Source organism: Elgaria multicarinata, chromosome 2 (genome assembly GCF_023053635.1).
Source record: "Elgaria multicarinata webbii isolate HBS135686 ecotype San Diego chromosome 2, rElgMul1.1.pri, whole genome shotgun sequence".
NCBI lineage: Eukaryota > Metazoa > Chordata > Lepidosauria > Squamata > Anguidae > Elgaria > Elgaria multicarinata.
Window position 1 is genome coordinate 37,428,447 of NC_086172.1, and position 17,353 is coordinate 37,445,799.

Consider the following 17,353-nt stretch of genomic DNA (forward strand, 5'->3'; position numbering starts at 1 on the left):
ATTTTAATTGAGGAATTTGCAGTCTTAATAGATGTTCTAATTCCCTCATCTCTCATGCTTTCTTACAATAATAAAATAAATGATAGATTTCTCTTTCAAATAGTCAGTTTAATAACATTCAACTCAGTACTACTTAATGCAACTGTACCAGTTTGCTTCTGATGGGATGTACTGAGTACTGAACCTCTGAAACTTGAAGCATGGATAGTAAGATGTAATTTCAGGAATGCAGAGCAGAAATACGACCGATTGTAGACAAAATAAACCTGCTCAACATTTTGGACCGACGTGCCAAAATTGAAGATAGTTTTGGATTTTATTAATATTAGTTTCTTTCATTATTACATTTATGTCCTTCTTCCAAGAAGCTCAGGACAGCTTATTCTATTTTCTTTGCTTTCCCTAATTTTATCCTCATGACAACCTTGTGAAATAGGTTAGGTTTGTCTTCCCCAAACTGGTATTCCCAATATATTTTGAACTACAACTCTCAGCATTCCTGACCGTTGGTCATGCTGACTAGGGCTGATGGAAGTTGAGTTAGGTGAAAGATAGTGACTACTCCAAGGTTACTCAGCAAGCTTCATGGCTGAGCAAGGATTGGATCCAGATCTCTCCAGGCTTAGTTCAGCACATTACCAACTACACCATGCTGACTCTCTTTTAATGCAACTGATAAAGTCTAGAATATGGCCATTGACAAAACTGGAATCAAATCAGTTACGCAAAATTACTATGATTTGAAAACTGGTGTTTCATAGTGACTTTGGCCTTAGCTAGACGGGGCTTTATCCTGGGGCGAACCCCAGGATCGTCCCTGTGCGTCCACATGACACACAGGGGATCCTGGGATCAGGGAGGGATCATCCCTCCCTTGCTCCGGGATATAGCCCTCCCCTTTGGCCCCGGTTTTTCCACGGTCCAGGGCTGAGACCGTGGAACATGTGGCCAGGTGCCACGGGTTGATTACTCTTCCGGAGCCTAAAAGAGTGCTGTGCCCATCGGGGGTAGGGGGAGCAGGGGAAATAATTTAAATTTTAAAAAACACTTACCTTTAGCGCACGAGCGTTTGTGCGCTGCTGGTCTTTTCAAAAAATTTAAAATGGCGGGCGCGATGCCTCTCCTGCTGAGGTCGTTGCGTGTCGCGTATAGACAGAGGAGGGATCTCGTGTTAAACACAACACAAGAACTTCCTTCCTCCGTCGCAGGATAGCAGTTAGGTCTAGCTAAGGCTTAAGACTGAGCTACAAATCAAGATGTTGCTGATTCAAAGTTGCCCTGAACTCACTAGGTAGCCTATAGGTAAGCCCCCCCCCCCCCGCCCATCTCTGTGCAGTTTGGGGCGTAATAATACTGACTCACTGTCCAGGGCAATTGTAACAATTGCAGCTAGATAATACTTGTGAAGAGTTTTTGACACTTGAAAGCACTATAACAATGATAACTATTGTGTGAAATGTGAAAGTATAAAAGTTAGTAACTCAGTTATGGAGTGTTTCAATTTTCCATCCATATATTTGTTATAAAGAGTCAAATATACTCTACAAACTCATTCTGCCAAATGCATATTGACTCTTATAACAGCTGTCTTTTCATATGTAAGTTGTCAAAATGTTTTGTTTGGTTTTAAATTATGTATGTATTTATAATATTTTTATCTTGTTCTTCTTCTTAGTATCTCAGGGCAGTCTACATGGTTCTTTCTCTCCTTCCATCTTATTTTGTCCACATGTTGAAGTAAAAAATAAGAATACAAATTACATTATTAGGCTGTAGTGTAAATTAACTGTATAAAGTGAAAAATGAGAATTGCATGCTTATAGATGTTACAAGAAGGAAAATGCATTTGTGTGCATGATATTCTTTTTTACAGTTTGATTGCCATTCTTGTAAGGTTTCACTGATCAGAAAGATGAACCTGGAAATTATCATATTTGTAAAAGGTTAAAGAAGTCAAAACTATGTAAATTGTCCTGAAGCATATTTGTTTAATATGCTGTCCTTGAAAGATTATGAAGGTAATTGGTTTCAGCTTGATCGTATGTAATGTGTGACACTAAATTGCTCTCCTTGCCATTTTATTCTGCTCTAGGGTGGTCTGTGTTGGTGGAGATGGGACTGCCAGTGAGGTTGCTCATGGTCTTTTGCTTAGAGCCCAGGTGGATGCTGGAAGGGACAGTGATGATACACTGGTACCAGTTAGAGCACAACTTCCTCTTGGAATAATACCAGCAGGTGACAGTATAAATTTAAAGAATGCTACAAAATAGTTTTTCTGGTGTTATGATATAGAAACTCTTCAAATTTGATATTGTGCAGTATCTTCTTACAATATATATTATCCTTTGGGTTATTCAAAAGATCCCAATAATCTGTCGTTACTAATGGTATATGCCATTCTCTTTGGCTATCTTCTCGTAGACTTAGGTATGTAAAACCAACCTTTGCCCTTAACTGTTTCAATATGGATTGTATCTAATGGTGTCATTCTGCTAGTGTGAAGTTTTTACCACTTGCAGGAAACCTATTTTTATCCTTACGCAAGTGTCAAATCCAGTACTTCGATTCTGTTTGTGCATGAGGTTCACAAGTTCTGCAAATCATTGCATAAGACATTGTACAACTTTATTAGACTAGGGGTTGCTTGCACTAGCTGCTCTAGTTCTGGGTTATAACCAACATTCTGCTAGTGGAGGAATGCTAAGAGTTGACTGCTATCAGAACTAGCACAGCTAGTGAAAGCAACACCAAATGAAGTCGAAATGAGTTGTGCAACACCTTGCATAACGCTTTGCAGAACGACAGCGCTTAAACAACGGCTCCTAGGGAAGTTGTGGGCTCTCCCACACTAGAGGCATTCAAGAGGCAGCTGGACAACCATCTGTCAGGGATGCTTTAGGGTGGATTCCTGCATTGAGCAGGGGGTTGGACTCGATGGCCTTGTAGGCCCCTTCCAACTCTGCTATTCTATGATTCTATGATTCTGAAATGCCTGTGCAAAAGCTGGCAACAGCTTGTACAAGCAGAATCAAAGTATTCGATTTGACACTCGGGCAAGGATAAAAATGGTTTCTGCAAGTGATTGAAACTTCTAGCAGAATGACACCAATGGATACGAGCAGTGGTTGGACGGCTGCAGACCTAACCTAGCACTCTGGTTTGCTGTAGGAAAATATGCTTGCAAAGAGGTGGCAGCCTGGGTAGAAAAGTCCCTCTCCAGTCTCTCAGTAGATGTTAGATTTTACATGCCATTCATAATTTATAAAGATGATCTGCAGCAACTGTTTTACTGTTAAAATGCCCGTTCACCTTGCATTTCATTTGCCCCAAAGCTATTATTTAAATGAGACTTAAGTAAAAAGTTAAAATGCAAACGCAAAATGCTTTGTCCTGCTTTGGCTGTTGCATTGGCTTTGAAACATAAAACCCCACCACAATTTAAAAACTGTATTTAAAATTGGCAAACAAAGTTGATGTATGAGTTAGAATAAGATGAACAGGGACTGAGTTAGCAAGAAGCATGAAATAATGCTAATTACATGGAGCAAACAAAAATTAGGCTAACACTCTGACCTTCACTTGTCATTTTAGTTGCTATGAAAACTAGACAACATGGAATAGAATCTCTTCAGATCTTATTCCGTACAGTTTAGAAGGCTTAGTTCTCTCTTAATAAGAATGTGTGTATCACAAGTGAGAGAGATGTTTGTGTCAGACTGCAAGGTGATGAAACTAATTTAAATTAGCATCTAACAAATAATTAACTTTTAACGTTTGTTCTAAACACATTTTAGTGAAGCTCTTACGTTAGGCTTGCTGAAGTCTATAAAGTAGATGTTTTGTGTACTTGAAGAATATGCTATTAAAATGTTAGTTTTGTACAGGGACATTTTGCAAAACCTGAATTTAGATAGCTGTGCACATGAAATTCTGCACACACTTCCTAAATTCTAACAGGCAATATGTGCCTAAATTGTAGCTTTCCAGGTTGTGCGTGTGTGTGTTTGAAACAAGGTGTCCTCTACAGCACAGAAGGTTTTGTTAGGCCAATATATCAAGCTGCTGTACTGTAGTCAAAATAAAACCCATCAGAGGGAGGCAGCCTGTGGTGGTACTGCTGGCCATTTAGGAACAGTGTTTGTTGCTATGGGAACTACAGCTGAGGAATTGTACAGAGGGATTTGGATAAAGAGGAGAAAAACTGGGAGGACAGGGGGGAAGCAGTTTAATTCCCGTAGAACAAAGGGAAATGTATCTATTGCCTGTAAATCTTGTCACCCTAAATCATTCACTTACATTAATTCCCGCTTCCAATTAATTTGTAGAGAATAAAATATTGTTATGAGACTTTTAGTTTCCATGATAGTTTGGGCAAAGAACCACGGTGTTGGTGCAATTTTCATGAGACTCTTAGATATGCTTGACTAGGAAGTCATTACATCACATTTATCTGTTTGGATGTGGGAGACATTAACAGACTTATGAATATTCATGTTGTCTGGTTAATTAAGTTAATTGTTCTGCAGGAGTGCTTGCACTTCCAAGGACATTTCTCCTCACAATTTCTATCGGGTGTCTTCGTCAGTCATGCTTTACATGAATGGTTAATACTTTTGTCTTCTTTGTCATCCTTTGGAATAAGGATTGGTTAGTAGTTGATATTAGAAGAAACAGAAGCATTTGAGCATACATTATATTTTATAGACTGTAGTTTGTGGAAATACATGTTTGCAGTATTTAGAGAAATGCCACGACTTGAACAGTCTTAAAATACCCTTTAATAAATAGGTCTTAAATTATTGCTGCACTGTCTTGTCACTGGGGAAATGTAAAACCCACGATCTGCAAGGAATAAGTAGCCTTCATTTATGGTTACATGTCTTACTAGTATAGTTGTTAGTACCAAATAAATGTTAAGTATCAGAATAGTAAACAAAAGAAGAAGTTATCCAGAGCCTTTATATTGTGTAGGGAAAATGCATAATATAAAATATTCCGTTAGGATTTGTACAAAGACTACTTAGGCTTGTACCTAATGTTGGTCTAACATAAGCCCCAAACATTTCAATGAGTCTTCTTTATCTAGGACCGACATTGGATACATCCTCAGATTTTAAGTTCTTTGACGTTGATACGGTTCTAAGCACATGGAACTTAGTGTTTCTAATGGCAATATCCAAGTGTGCCTGTGAACCAGCAGGACCCACTGGGGTTGCTTTTTGAGCTCTACTAGCTTTCTGTTGTATGAGCAATAGGTCCCACTTGCGTGACAGATCAAGCAGGAATGCAGCAGCAGTATTAGATACTTAAGTATCCCTAAGTAAACATGCTTACGATCTGAGTATAGGCCATTTAGCTGTGGGAGCTCACTCTTGTCCCTGGTTATAGCTAGGGTGATAAATGGGAAAGGTTCAGAGCATGGCTTGCTTTGGAAATTCAACAGCAAGAATCCTGCAAAGAAAAAGCAAACAGTACATAATAGTGCCAATGTTTCTCAGTGGTCTAATATTATAGATGTAAACTAAAAGGTTTTGATATTGCTACCTAATCAAGGTAGAAGTTTTAAATAGCTTGGTACCAAATTGAATTTGAGAGCCAGTGTGGTATAGTGGCTAAAGTGTTGGATTGGGAGTCGGGAGATCTGGGTTCTAGTCCCCACTGGACCATGGAAATCCACTGGGTGACTTTGGGCCAGTCACAGACTCTCAGCCCAACCTACCTCACAGGGTTGTTGTTGTAAGGATAAAATGGAGAGGAGGAGGATTATGTACACTGCCTTATGTTCCTTGGAGGAAAAAAGGTACGATATAAATATAATAATAAATTGCCAAGCTTGGATATTTACCATACATTACTGGCTCCGCTGCCACCTAATGCTCACTTCCAACTCCTTGGTTACCAAAGTCCTGTTAGAACCCTCCGAATCTCACTGGTCTAGGGCAGTTGTGCAAAAAGTAACCTCAATAGGGCTATCCCCTTTTTTCCTGCTATCTCTGGACTTGGACAGCGCTAAACAGATCACCAAACAGAGACTACTGGATATAGACCACCAAGAGCTCCGGGGAACTGCCTGGGGACCATGTTCCCCCCAATCATTGGGTCTCCCAGTCCCTTCTTGCAAAGATGGAATGCCATATCTGGGTTGGTTAACCATTCCCAAATACAGGAAGGCATTCACCCTAGCAAGATTTAACGTCCTCCCCTCCAAGTTGCTGGAGGGCAGATATAAGAAAATTCCATCCAAAAACAGATACTGCCCATGTAATACCGTATTTCTTCGATTGTAAGACGCACACTAATTTCAGTACCACCAACAGAAAAAAAACACCCTAAGACACACCCGCAAGACGCACCCCATTTTTAGAGATGTTTATATGGGAAAAAAGTGCGTCTTAGAATCGAAGAAATAGGGTAACATCGAGGTGCATGTGCTCTTCCATTCTGCATGTGCTCTTCCATTGCATTTTTTACAAACAGGCAAGGAAAGACCTATTATGTCCTATTATGCAACGTTTCCCTGGACGCCTGAGTCACTTCTGATTAGTCTACTTCTGAGCAGGTGGCCAAATTCCTGAATTTGGCCATCCGCACCAGATCTCTTACGGATGTGCTTAAATCCACAGATGAGCAATTTTATTATCTATATATCCCTCCCTTTTTTCACTATGCTAGGCACCAATAACCCAATTCTGTTTCCTTTTCAAAAACTAAAAAATAACAATCTAGTATCTTTAGTGGTTTTGTAACACTCCCTCTTCTTTCTTTATCCCTACTTTGTATTGTTTTATATAATGGTGTATCTTCTTGTTTTATATTGGTCTGTTGACTGTAAATAAAGAAATACTACAGAATACTAATAATAAATAAATTTGTTGGCAATTGAGAAAAGATATGGTGAATGGACATTATTTGGTTGCCCAAATGACCACCATACTATCTCTATTTGGTTGTGAGACACTGTCATGACTCTAGTTTGGAAATGATGTTACTTTGGCAAGCTCTTTTACTTGAGGCAGGGGTAGACAGCTTTGGGAGGTTTGGGAGCCACTTTGCCCTCCCACCCCTCTGCAGGCCTCACCTCCCCCGTTTCGAAGCACTGAAAAAAGAGATAATTTTTTAACATGTTTTAAAATGGTGTATGGACCAGCTACGGAGTGCCAGAAGGGTCAAAATTAGCTCGAATCTAATTTTGACACTTTGGGTGACCCATAGTAGCTGTGGAGCTCTAAAGGAGTAGAAAAAAGGTATCAAAATGACCACACCAGGTGCTTTAAAAAAAATAAAACAGTCCAACAACTGGGGGAGGATGGTGGTGTGGGGAGGCAAGGGCCGTAACCAGCCCATGGGCTGTACGTTACCCACCCCTGACTTAACTGGTTAGAGGATACATTTTGAAATATACTCTTGTATGATGTCAATCTTTAGCACACTCTTTCTAACATTTACAGGTTCTACAAACATTTTGGCACATACTCTGAACGGAGTCCAACATGCACTAACAGCAACATTGCACATAATAACGGGTAAGTATTAGAGAACTTTAGAAAAGGAACGCAACTTAATATGTTATGTTACCTCAGGGTGGATCATAAGTAGTTCTAATATACACAAATAAAAAGACTACATTTACATTTTTTGCACATTGAAGTTAATAAGGTAAATAAAATTACACTAAATTACACTATTTTATTTATTTCATTTGAGCCTTCATATGAGCCGGCCCATGCTCTGAGACCTTCTGGGGAGACCTTTCCCTCAGTCCCACCAACATCCCAGGCACACCTGATGGGTACTCAGGAGAGGGCCTTCTCGGTGGCTGCTCCAAGTCTCTGGAACCCCCTTCCCAAGGTGGCTAGGCTGGCTCCCTCTGTGTTACAGTTTCGGAGGCAGGCAAAAACTTTTTTGTTTCAACAGGCTTTTGGAACTATACTGGACCTCTGTTAATGTATTGGATTCCGCCCCCCCCCCCTTTTAACCTGTTACAGTTTTTTAACTTTTTAACATGTTTTTAATTTTACTGTAGGATTAATTCTGTTTTAACTTTAGCAATTTATATTTATATGTTTTAATTGTACATGTTTTAATCTTGTAAACTGCCTTGAGTTACCAGTACTGGGGAAAAAGCGTAACAACAACAACAACAACAATAGAATAGTAGAGTTGGAAGGGGCCTATAAGGCTATCGAGTCCAACCACTTGCTCATGCAGGAATCCACCTTAAAGCATGCCTGACAGATGGTTGTCCAGCTGCCTCTTGAATGCCTCTAGTGTGGGAGAGCCCACAACCTATGTAACTGGTTCCATGGTCGTACTGCTCTAACAGTTAGGAAACTTTTCCTGATGCCCAGCTGGAATCTGGCTTCCTGTAACTTGAACCCATGATTCCATGTCCTGCACTCTGGGAGGATCAAGAAGAGATCCTGGCCCTCTGTGTGACAACCTTTTAAGTATTTGAAGTATTTGCTATCATGTCTCCCCTCAATCTGCTCTTCTCCAGGCTAAACATGCCCAGTTCTTTCAGTTTCTCCTCATAAGGCTTTATTTCCAGACCCTTGATCATCCTCATTGCCCTCATCTGAACATGCTCCTTCCATTCCATTTCTATACTGCCCAATAGCTGAAGCTCTCTGGGCAGTTCACAAAAATTAAACCCTAAGATACGTTTGTGAGAATTATGATTTAAAATAGTATGTCATGGTATAAAGAAATGTAAGTGAACTCTACCATACTTCCTATTCAACACTTTCTGGGTACCCTTGAAACAAGTGCATGAATGACATCTCATTTATTCATTCTGTTTTCTCTTGTATGAGGGAGATGGTGATGGGGAGTTAATTTCCAGTCTGATGGTTATAAGGAGGGGGTGGGGATTTGTAACCTCCATGTTACCTTCACAGGTAACACATTTTTTCCTGCACACATTAAGGTGTATCCGATGGTTGTATGAGTTGAAGGTGGCTCAGGCAGCCAGGTTTTGTTTTTTGGGGGTTTTTTTTAGAATAAGAGAAAAAGAAACTAAAAATCAGAAAAAGATCACTGGCAATGCTTTCTCAAAGAGAATGCAGAAGCTCCTGGTGAGACGTCTTGATAGCAAGGCGGTCGAAAGAGAACTGAGATGGGTGGGAATCCGCGGACATGTGCAGTGGACGGTGGGGGAGGGGTTCCTGCCAAAAACATTTCTTGGCTTTAGAAGGTTCCCGAAACGAGCTCCGCGCAGACGCAGGGTCCACATGTGTGATGTACAGAGACCACGATGAAGAACCAGTCTTTCCCATGATTTTCTCTGCTTTCCCTGCAAAGCTTCTCCAGAGGGTTAGGGGCCCTCCTAAATCGAGTGAGCTGTGTTGCATGGGGACTGCCGTGGGTGTGAATCACTGAAAATCAGGCAGAAACCCTTTTGCCAGCTGAGGATTATAGACTATTGTTGCTTTTTAATCAAGTGAGCCTTTTTTTAAAATCAGGCACAATATTGAGAGAAGATCTAGGAGCTCTGACTTTCTAAAGATTTTAACTGCTTTATTATTATTGAAGTTAAATAGTGAATGGTTTAATTTGGTTTTGGTGATGATACTTGAGTCCTGAGAAAAACATGAAATGTTTAAAAAGCCGTACATACGTTTGCATTAATGTTTACCATTTCAGGGCATCTACAATCGGTGGACATGTGCACTTTCAGTAGTCCAACCAAACTACTTCGCTTTGGCTTCTCTTCTATGTTTGGTTTTGGGGCAAGGACTCTGGCTTTGGCTGAAAAGCATCGTTGGATGCCATCAAATCAGCGAAAAGATTTTGCTCTGATCAAGACACTGGCAAGTCTGAAGTATGATTGATATTTTTTTTAAGTAAAAACTGCTGCTTCTAGGATAAAAAAAAGCAATAGTATCATTTAGACAAAAACATGTGTATGTTAAACATTCGTATGTTTAACCTGTTTACAAAAGTCTAATGATTGTAGTTATTAAGATAACAATCTAGATACTAATTCAGGCTAGTAACTATTATTAGAGTGCAATCTTATATCCATTTGTCTGGGAGTAAGCCTCGTTAAATTCAATGGGATTTACCACTGAGTAGACATATATAGGATTGTGCTTCAAGTCTTATAATCTCAAGATAAAGAAATATTGTAAACATTTAGAGGTAGATGTATGCTCATATAACAGACTTCTCAGTGTAGGAAATAATCTTATTCTGTTTTTAGGCCAGAAGATTGCGAATTATCATTCCTGCCTTTGAAGCATGTACAGCAAGATGCCCAGGAAAATGATAGGTAAAAATCAACCAATCACATGACTGTGTATTCCAAACATAATGTATCCCATAACAGTCCCAATACAATGTGGAGCTCGTTGTAATGTACTTAAGCACCACTGGATTCAATTAATGTAATTAATGTAAATGTAATTAATAAATAAATAATAATACAATTTAACTGTGACTAATGTTCGTTGGCTGGGCCCATTGTACTGGACAGCTTACTGAGCATGCTTTTTTAAAAGTGACTTACTAACTGTATATAAAAGAAATCAGATATTTATTTTGTTTTCTGATTTTGCTATAAGTAGTTTAATTTTTTTCACACTAGTGTGTTTCATTTGAAAACCTTAATCAAAAGTAGTTCCTTTTGCCTTCAGTGGGACTTGCTTTCAAATAATGTGCTTAAGATCAAAACCTGTCATTCTTCTATATAGGACTTATTTATATTCTCTTATTGAGTGTTAAATCTTTATTTTGTTTCCATTAAAGCACAAACATTGCATTTTCTAATTTGTTATTTTTACATCCTTCAGTGCCTTTTAATTATTTTATCTGACACATTTGTTTTTAGAAAGAAGCAAGAGACACTTAAATCTGGTGAGTTTCCAAGTTTAATCACTGACAGAAGATAATTAGGATGGCTTGAAGTAATACATTATGATGTTGTATTTAGACAACGGGGATCAGTGGCGCAGGATGCAGGGTCACTTCCTGAACGTGAGCATTATGGCAATCCCTTGCCTCTGTTCAATGGCACCAAGAGGCTTGGCACCTAATACCAGGTCAGTAAGGATTTACAGAATTAGAGTAATGTTTCTGACATCGTATTCTAAAACCTTGGCTTCCCCGGGCTTGCATGCTTGTGTCAGGAGCAGTCTAGACCCACTGAGGCTGGGAGAGGAGGATGAAGAGGGTTGGGTTAGACTACAGTTGACTCCCTAATCTCAGGAATTGTAATCAGTTTTTGGATCAGGCAGATGAGGTCATCTGCCTAGAATAATCATTAGATAATTACGGTGATTACATTAGTTTACAAGTCTGTCTTAAGTGGTAGTCATCAAGTAGTAATCTCCCTGGGGCTTTCTTAATAGGCAATCTAGTTCTTTTGATCTGAATGATTGATTTCAGTTTATTGCAAATATTCTGTTGTTGTAACAAATGCAAAGTAGAAAAGTTAGAGTGAAAACCTGTATGCAGAACAAAAAGAGACACAAATACGGTGAATGGCCAGGATCATGTATCATTATCAAAACAATCAACTCTGTTGTTTTCGAGAATCCTTGATAATGTCTGGTTGCAGCACTTGCAAAATCCCACTAGTTTACCACTTAGATTCCTATAGTCTCCTCTAAAGGTACACAGTTGAAAGATTCATTTCATACACAGTAAAGGTTGGGCTAACTATTCATCCTTGATGTTTATATGTAGAGCAAACAAACAAGAAAGATGGGAAGTCTTCCACCCTTCAGTTCCGTAGATAGCATGCCTTAGTTCATAAAGCATTTTCTTTACACGACCATCTAAGACCGCTCAAGGCATCAGTTAGAATAATAATAATAATAATAATAATAATAATAATAATAATAATAATAATATCAATTCTCTTCCAATATAAAATGCAATAATTTTCAAAAATAATAATAATTAATGGTACACTATCAATTTTTTTCACGGGGAGAGAGAAACAGCAATGAGCCAGAGGTAGTTGCTTAGTGATGCCTGGATTGAAAATGAGAGAGAAGGGGGTGCAAGTTGAAAGAGCGGACAAGGAATGTTATCTTAGGGTGACCATATGAAAAAGAGGACCAGGCTCCTGTTATCTTTAACAGTTGCATAGAAAAGAGAATTTCAGCAGGTGTCATTTGTATGCATGCAGCACTTGGTGAAATTTCCCCTTCATCACAACAGTTAAAGCTGCAGGTGCTATATACTCCAGCTATACTGTGACCAGGATTTAAAAGAGGGCAGGGCACCTGCATGGTTAACTGTTGTGATGAAGAGGAAATTTCACCAGGTTCTCCATATATATAAATGACACCTGCTGAAATTCCCTTTTCAATACAACTGTTAAAGATACAGGAGCCCTGTCCTCCTTTTCATAGGATCACCCTAATTATCTTTCCTCAGGCTCTGTCGAGAGGCATGACGGAGGGAAGAGGAGCAGATCCCCAGAAGCAGGCTAAATCCAAAAAGCAGGGAAACCAGGCACTCACAGGCCGTGGTAGAGCTTTTACTGGGCAGGATCATGCAATGCAAAGGTGCAAGGATGGGCCCTGAGTTGAAGGTTTCCAAGAGCGAGTGAGGCAAAGTGTTTTCTAGCAGGTGTGTGAAGGCCCATTGTGTAAGTGGTGGTCCCACGAGTGCATGAGCACACTTGGATACTACGCTTAGGCATTTTACTTTAAAAATATTGACATGGGCGAAGTGCTAGAGCTGCTAAGTGGATTTCTAATTATATCTTGTTTTGAATAATTCATTTCTAATTATGTTACCCAAAACAGTGGTTGTTGCAATTCCATGCTTTAACTGAACAATGTCATTTTTAGATTGAATGATGGAAGCATAGCTCTTATTGTTGTACGAAACACTTCTCGTCCAGAGTTTGTTAAACATCTGAAAAGATATGCCAGTGTGAAAAACCAGGTAAAGGCTTACTGTTATATTTTGTGATCCAAAGCTGTTCAGATTAGATTTATTTAACAACTGCAACCACTAGAGACCACAGAGGAAAGAAATATGAGGAAAACAAAATATCTAAAACATGGCATAATAAAAAACAGACTAATATAGGTTTAAGATGGAAGTAAATGCACTACAGGAGATGTTATAAGGAGACTTAGCTTCCTGTCAGAGTACATTAGCCCACTTTTATCTGATTTTTGAAAATCACCAATCAGACTAATACCGATTAGCCTATTTCCGTCCATCTGTTGTGGTTTAGTTATATGTGGTTCTTATATATAGGAGTTACTAGAGTGTAAAGCTGCTAAACTGATTTTTTTAAAAAACAACAACAACAACACCAAATTCTATATTTAAATGTAGACTATGTTGTGATTAAGAGCAGGTTGAGACTCTTGACGTTTTGTGGTTAGGATTTTAAAATTTCGCTGTCTACAGGTGGACAACTGATGCAAAGGACCGTTGAAATAGTGGCAAACAGCAAACTATATTTACAGAACTTACACAGACACACAGCACATCTCATACAGTATATCTGTCGGGGTAGGGAAGAGCCTCAGCATATCTTGTGTCAGAAGACCTAAAGATGGTAGTGCATGCGCTGGTAACTTCGAGGCTCAACTTCTGCAATGCGCTCTACATAGGGCTACCTTTGTGCCTAGTCCGGAAACTTCAGCTAGTTCAAAATATAGCAGCCAGGCTGGTCACTGGTACACCTAGGAGTGACCACATTACACCAGTTTTAAAATCACTTCACTGGCTGCCAATTAGTTTCCAGGCGAAGTATAAAGTGTTGGTTATCACCTTTAAAGCCTTACATGGTTTGGGTCCAGGCTACCTGCGGGATCGCCTTCTCCCGTACAATCTGCCCCACACACTCAGGTCCTCTGGGAAGAATCTACTTCAGTCAGTCAAAGTTAGGCTGACGGGTATTACCCAGAGGACCTTTTCCTCTGCCGCTCCCAGACTGCGAAATGGCCTGCTGGAGGAGACTCATCAACTTGACAGTCTATTAGCATTTAAGAAAGCTATCAGGACTGATCTCTTCCAGCAGGCCTATCCAGTAGAATTTTAGGATGTTTTTTAGACTGTTTTTAGATGTTTTAACAATGTATATTATTTTCTTAATTCAGTTTTATGTATTTTGTATTTACTGTTGTTCCCCGCCTCGATCAAAATGGAGAGGCGGGTAAGAAATAGTAATAATAATAATTATAATTATTATCTACTCATGAGTGCCTCCTTGGAAAGAACATCCCCTTTAAAGGTTTGGAAAACAGGGGAGCTCAAGAGCTATGAGGAACTTTACACTGCCTAAAATTAATGACAGCATTAGGAGTATTGAGGTAAAGGCTCACTAAGGCAGGTCCTCTTACACTACAGGTTGGCTTTGATGACCACAAACCTGGCTCTGCTTATGCTTGTTCCTGTGGTGGTGGTGGTTGGTTTCAGGATGGCTTTTGAGAGTCTTGCAACTTGCTCCCCTCGAGGCCTACTCCCTGTTGAGGGGTGGGGGTGGGGGCAAAGTGCACTCTGTTGAAAACCCTCCAACACCACTGCCAGCTTACAAGCAGTGGACAGTGGCTTTGCAAGGTGTATCAGGCAGCTGTAGGCTGCCTGCTATTTTCATTACCCACAACGCCTCAACATACTGTTGCTCTATTTTAGGATGTTTGTAGCTGCTTGCCACTGCCACCAGGTATGCCCAGACCCCCGAGGGCTCATCTACTCACTACGTTGCCTACATATGTGCATATTGGAGATGAAATGTTTACACAAAGATGTGGAGCAGGGTTTGGGCAATGCACAACATTGGGCAAGTCATCCTATATATTATAAGGGACAAGGGCAGAACTGCTATTTTCAGGTGGACCCATCTCTCAAGTGCAGAGTTCTGCCCTGCTATTAAACTAGGATTTTCAGATAACCTGTATATCAGATACCCTTATTTGATTGTCTGTCTCCTTGTGTAGAAAATCAGAGGCCCATAACCCAGTTGCCTGGATTTTTAAAATTATGCTCAGGCAACCATACCCCCCTCCATAACTCAAAGTTGAATCTAATTAAGAAACTTTTTCGACGTATTCGTATATCAATTTTATTTTGTGTAATCAACCTTTGGAAAATTTATACTATGTGGTCATTTGACATTATTACCATATTTTTTTTCTTCTGTAAAGTAAAGCACAGGCTTATGTTTATTCTATGAGAGCAAACAAGGACTAGCAAACCTTGACTTTAGGAGACCTTAAGAATTTTTAACTGTTGTATTCAAAAAAAATTATCTTCCGTTTTGTGTTTTAGTTCAATTTTCCTTTTATTGAAACTTACATTGTTGAAGAAGTAAAAGTCCAACCAAGAACTAGAAAGGGACATGTCACTGGAGATACTTTGAATTCTGCAATGAAGAGCTATCCTTGGAATGTAGATGGAGAGTTAATGGAATGGGCATCAGAAGTTCATGTTCGGTAGGATAAAGTGATATTTAATTTTTGGTAGCCACTAACTGGTTCATTAATGTTTTTGGCCCTGTTCAGAAGACACCTTAAACCATGGCTTTAACCATGGTGGTTAAGCCAAAAAGCCTTAAGCACCTTGGTTAAAGCTGTGGTTTACGGTGTCTTCTGAACAGGGCCATTAGTTCTTTTGATTTTACATACATTCTATGCTATAGTTCAAAATGCTACACTTGCAAATCAATAATCTTATGTAAAGCCATTTTGGGTTTACCTAAAAGCTGTACTTTTGCTCTGAATTCTGCACAATTAGGCTGAACAGCAAATGGCAGCAGAAAAGACACTACACAGCAGAGGATCCATTAAGGAAATTATTTTTCCATGCATTTTTTAAATTTATTATTGCATTATATTTGTATTCAATTATTTGACACACATATTCTAGGCAATAAGGCTCATATAATTTAGGAAGGTAACTTTCTTATGATAAATTATATTAGTTTGTAAGTAATATGAGGATTTGTTTCAATTAATTTTCTGTGGACTTGGTATTTCATATATATCTTCACTCAGTTAAAATGCCATAGTACTGCTATAAAGGTAATAGTTTTTCCCTGTTTTTGTCCTATTTTCAGGGTACATCCTCAATTAATTAATCTGTATGGCGGGAGTATTGATACATTGGATAATCCAAAAGGATCATGCAGCTGTCTTTAGAAGTAATTTACGAAGAGGAAATTATCTGTTTTCCTGCTAAATCATGTTTGAATCTGGATAGCATATGATAAAGCAGTGCAACCTAAATTCCAACCCAGATGATACAAATTCCTGATAAATAATATTTCTGTAGGAAAGTTTAATGGTTATTATATTCTGGATCCCCCTCATCTTGAAAAACAACTTCCAGTGATTGAGGAGTGATCTGCAGCATGTTCTACATTCACTCTAGGAATGTGTGTTCATTCCTAGAGTGAATGTAGCCAGTGTGGTGTAATGGCTAAAGTGTTGGACTAGGAGTTGGGAGATCCGGGTTCTAGTCCCCACTCAGCCATGGAAACCCACTGGGTGACTTTGTGCCAGTCACACACTCTCAGCCAAACCCACCTCGCAGGGTTGTTGTGAGGATAAAATAGAGAGGATTATTATGTACGCCACCTTGGGTTCCTTAGGAGGAAAAAAGGCGGGATATAAATGCAATAATAAGGAAGGAAGGAAGGAAGGAAGGAAGGGAAGGAAGGAAGGTGATCAAGAAACTGTTATAAGAGATTAAATAAAGCATTTAGTTGACCTTAAAATCACTGCAGGTGCCCAAAAATGTATCTTGTATAATAAAACAAGAGAGACCAAATTAGGTTATTTGCAAAATTGGACTTAAAATGTGTTATCAAATTAAGAAGTTACTGCAGCTGGAGGGAGGGTAGGGAAAAGGATAATCCATTTCCCTCTCTTGACTTTACTGTACAAAAGGGTATGGGAAGGTGTGGCTTTGTTCCTGGCCCTCAAGAGAAGAGGCAGCCATGGAGCACAGTTCTGCTGATGTCCCCCTGCCTCTTTCAAAGTGGCCTGTAGAAACTAGGCCTTTGGCAATCCAGTTAAGCCACATACTCCCATGTATAGTGGAACTACCTTTTAATAATGGTTTGATGACTGAGTGTTTGTATTTTATTTGATAATAAACTACCCTGGCATTGCACAACAAACAGTATAGGGATAAATAAATGCTGGTTGCCTTTTGGGGTTAAGAGTATGAATTTTCCCCTTTGACCTCAATCAACTGTAACATGTCCCCCCCCCCCCCTTTCACCTGCTCTCCATTGTAATCCTTTGAGTGCTGGGTCAGTTGTGTAGGTCAGATCTACCCATTTATGTCACAATACGTAGGGTTAGGGAAGATTAAGGGTCAGAGAGTAGAGTAAGAAATGTGGGGCAGGATCGTGGCAATAAAGGGAGATTACTCA

At 39.4% G+C, this 17,353-nt stretch overlaps 1 protein-coding gene across 1 annotated transcript in view; it reads left to right on the forward strand.

Moving 5' to 3' along the window:
* Positions 1-16,119, forward strand: part of CERKL (ceramide kinase like) — a 51,263-nt gene extending 35,144 nt beyond the window's left edge. Inside the window, exons 5-13 of the mRNA XM_063118596.1 lie at positions 2,093-2,235; positions 7,449-7,523; positions 9,643-9,820; positions 10,202-10,270; positions 10,829-10,854; positions 10,931-11,039; positions 12,804-12,900; positions 15,244-15,407; positions 16,031-16,119. Coding sequence (XP_062974666.1) covers positions 2,093-2,235; positions 7,449-7,523; positions 9,643-9,820; positions 10,202-10,270; positions 10,829-10,854; positions 10,931-11,039; positions 12,804-12,900; positions 15,244-15,407; positions 16,031-16,112 — 943 coding nt within the window. The 3' untranslated portion in view covers positions 16,113-16,119. The remainder of the gene's footprint in view (positions 1-2,092; positions 2,236-7,448; positions 7,524-9,642; positions 9,821-10,201; positions 10,271-10,828; positions 10,855-10,930; positions 11,040-12,803; positions 12,901-15,243; positions 15,408-16,030) is intronic.
* Positions 16,120-17,353: the final 1,234 nt, after the last annotated feature.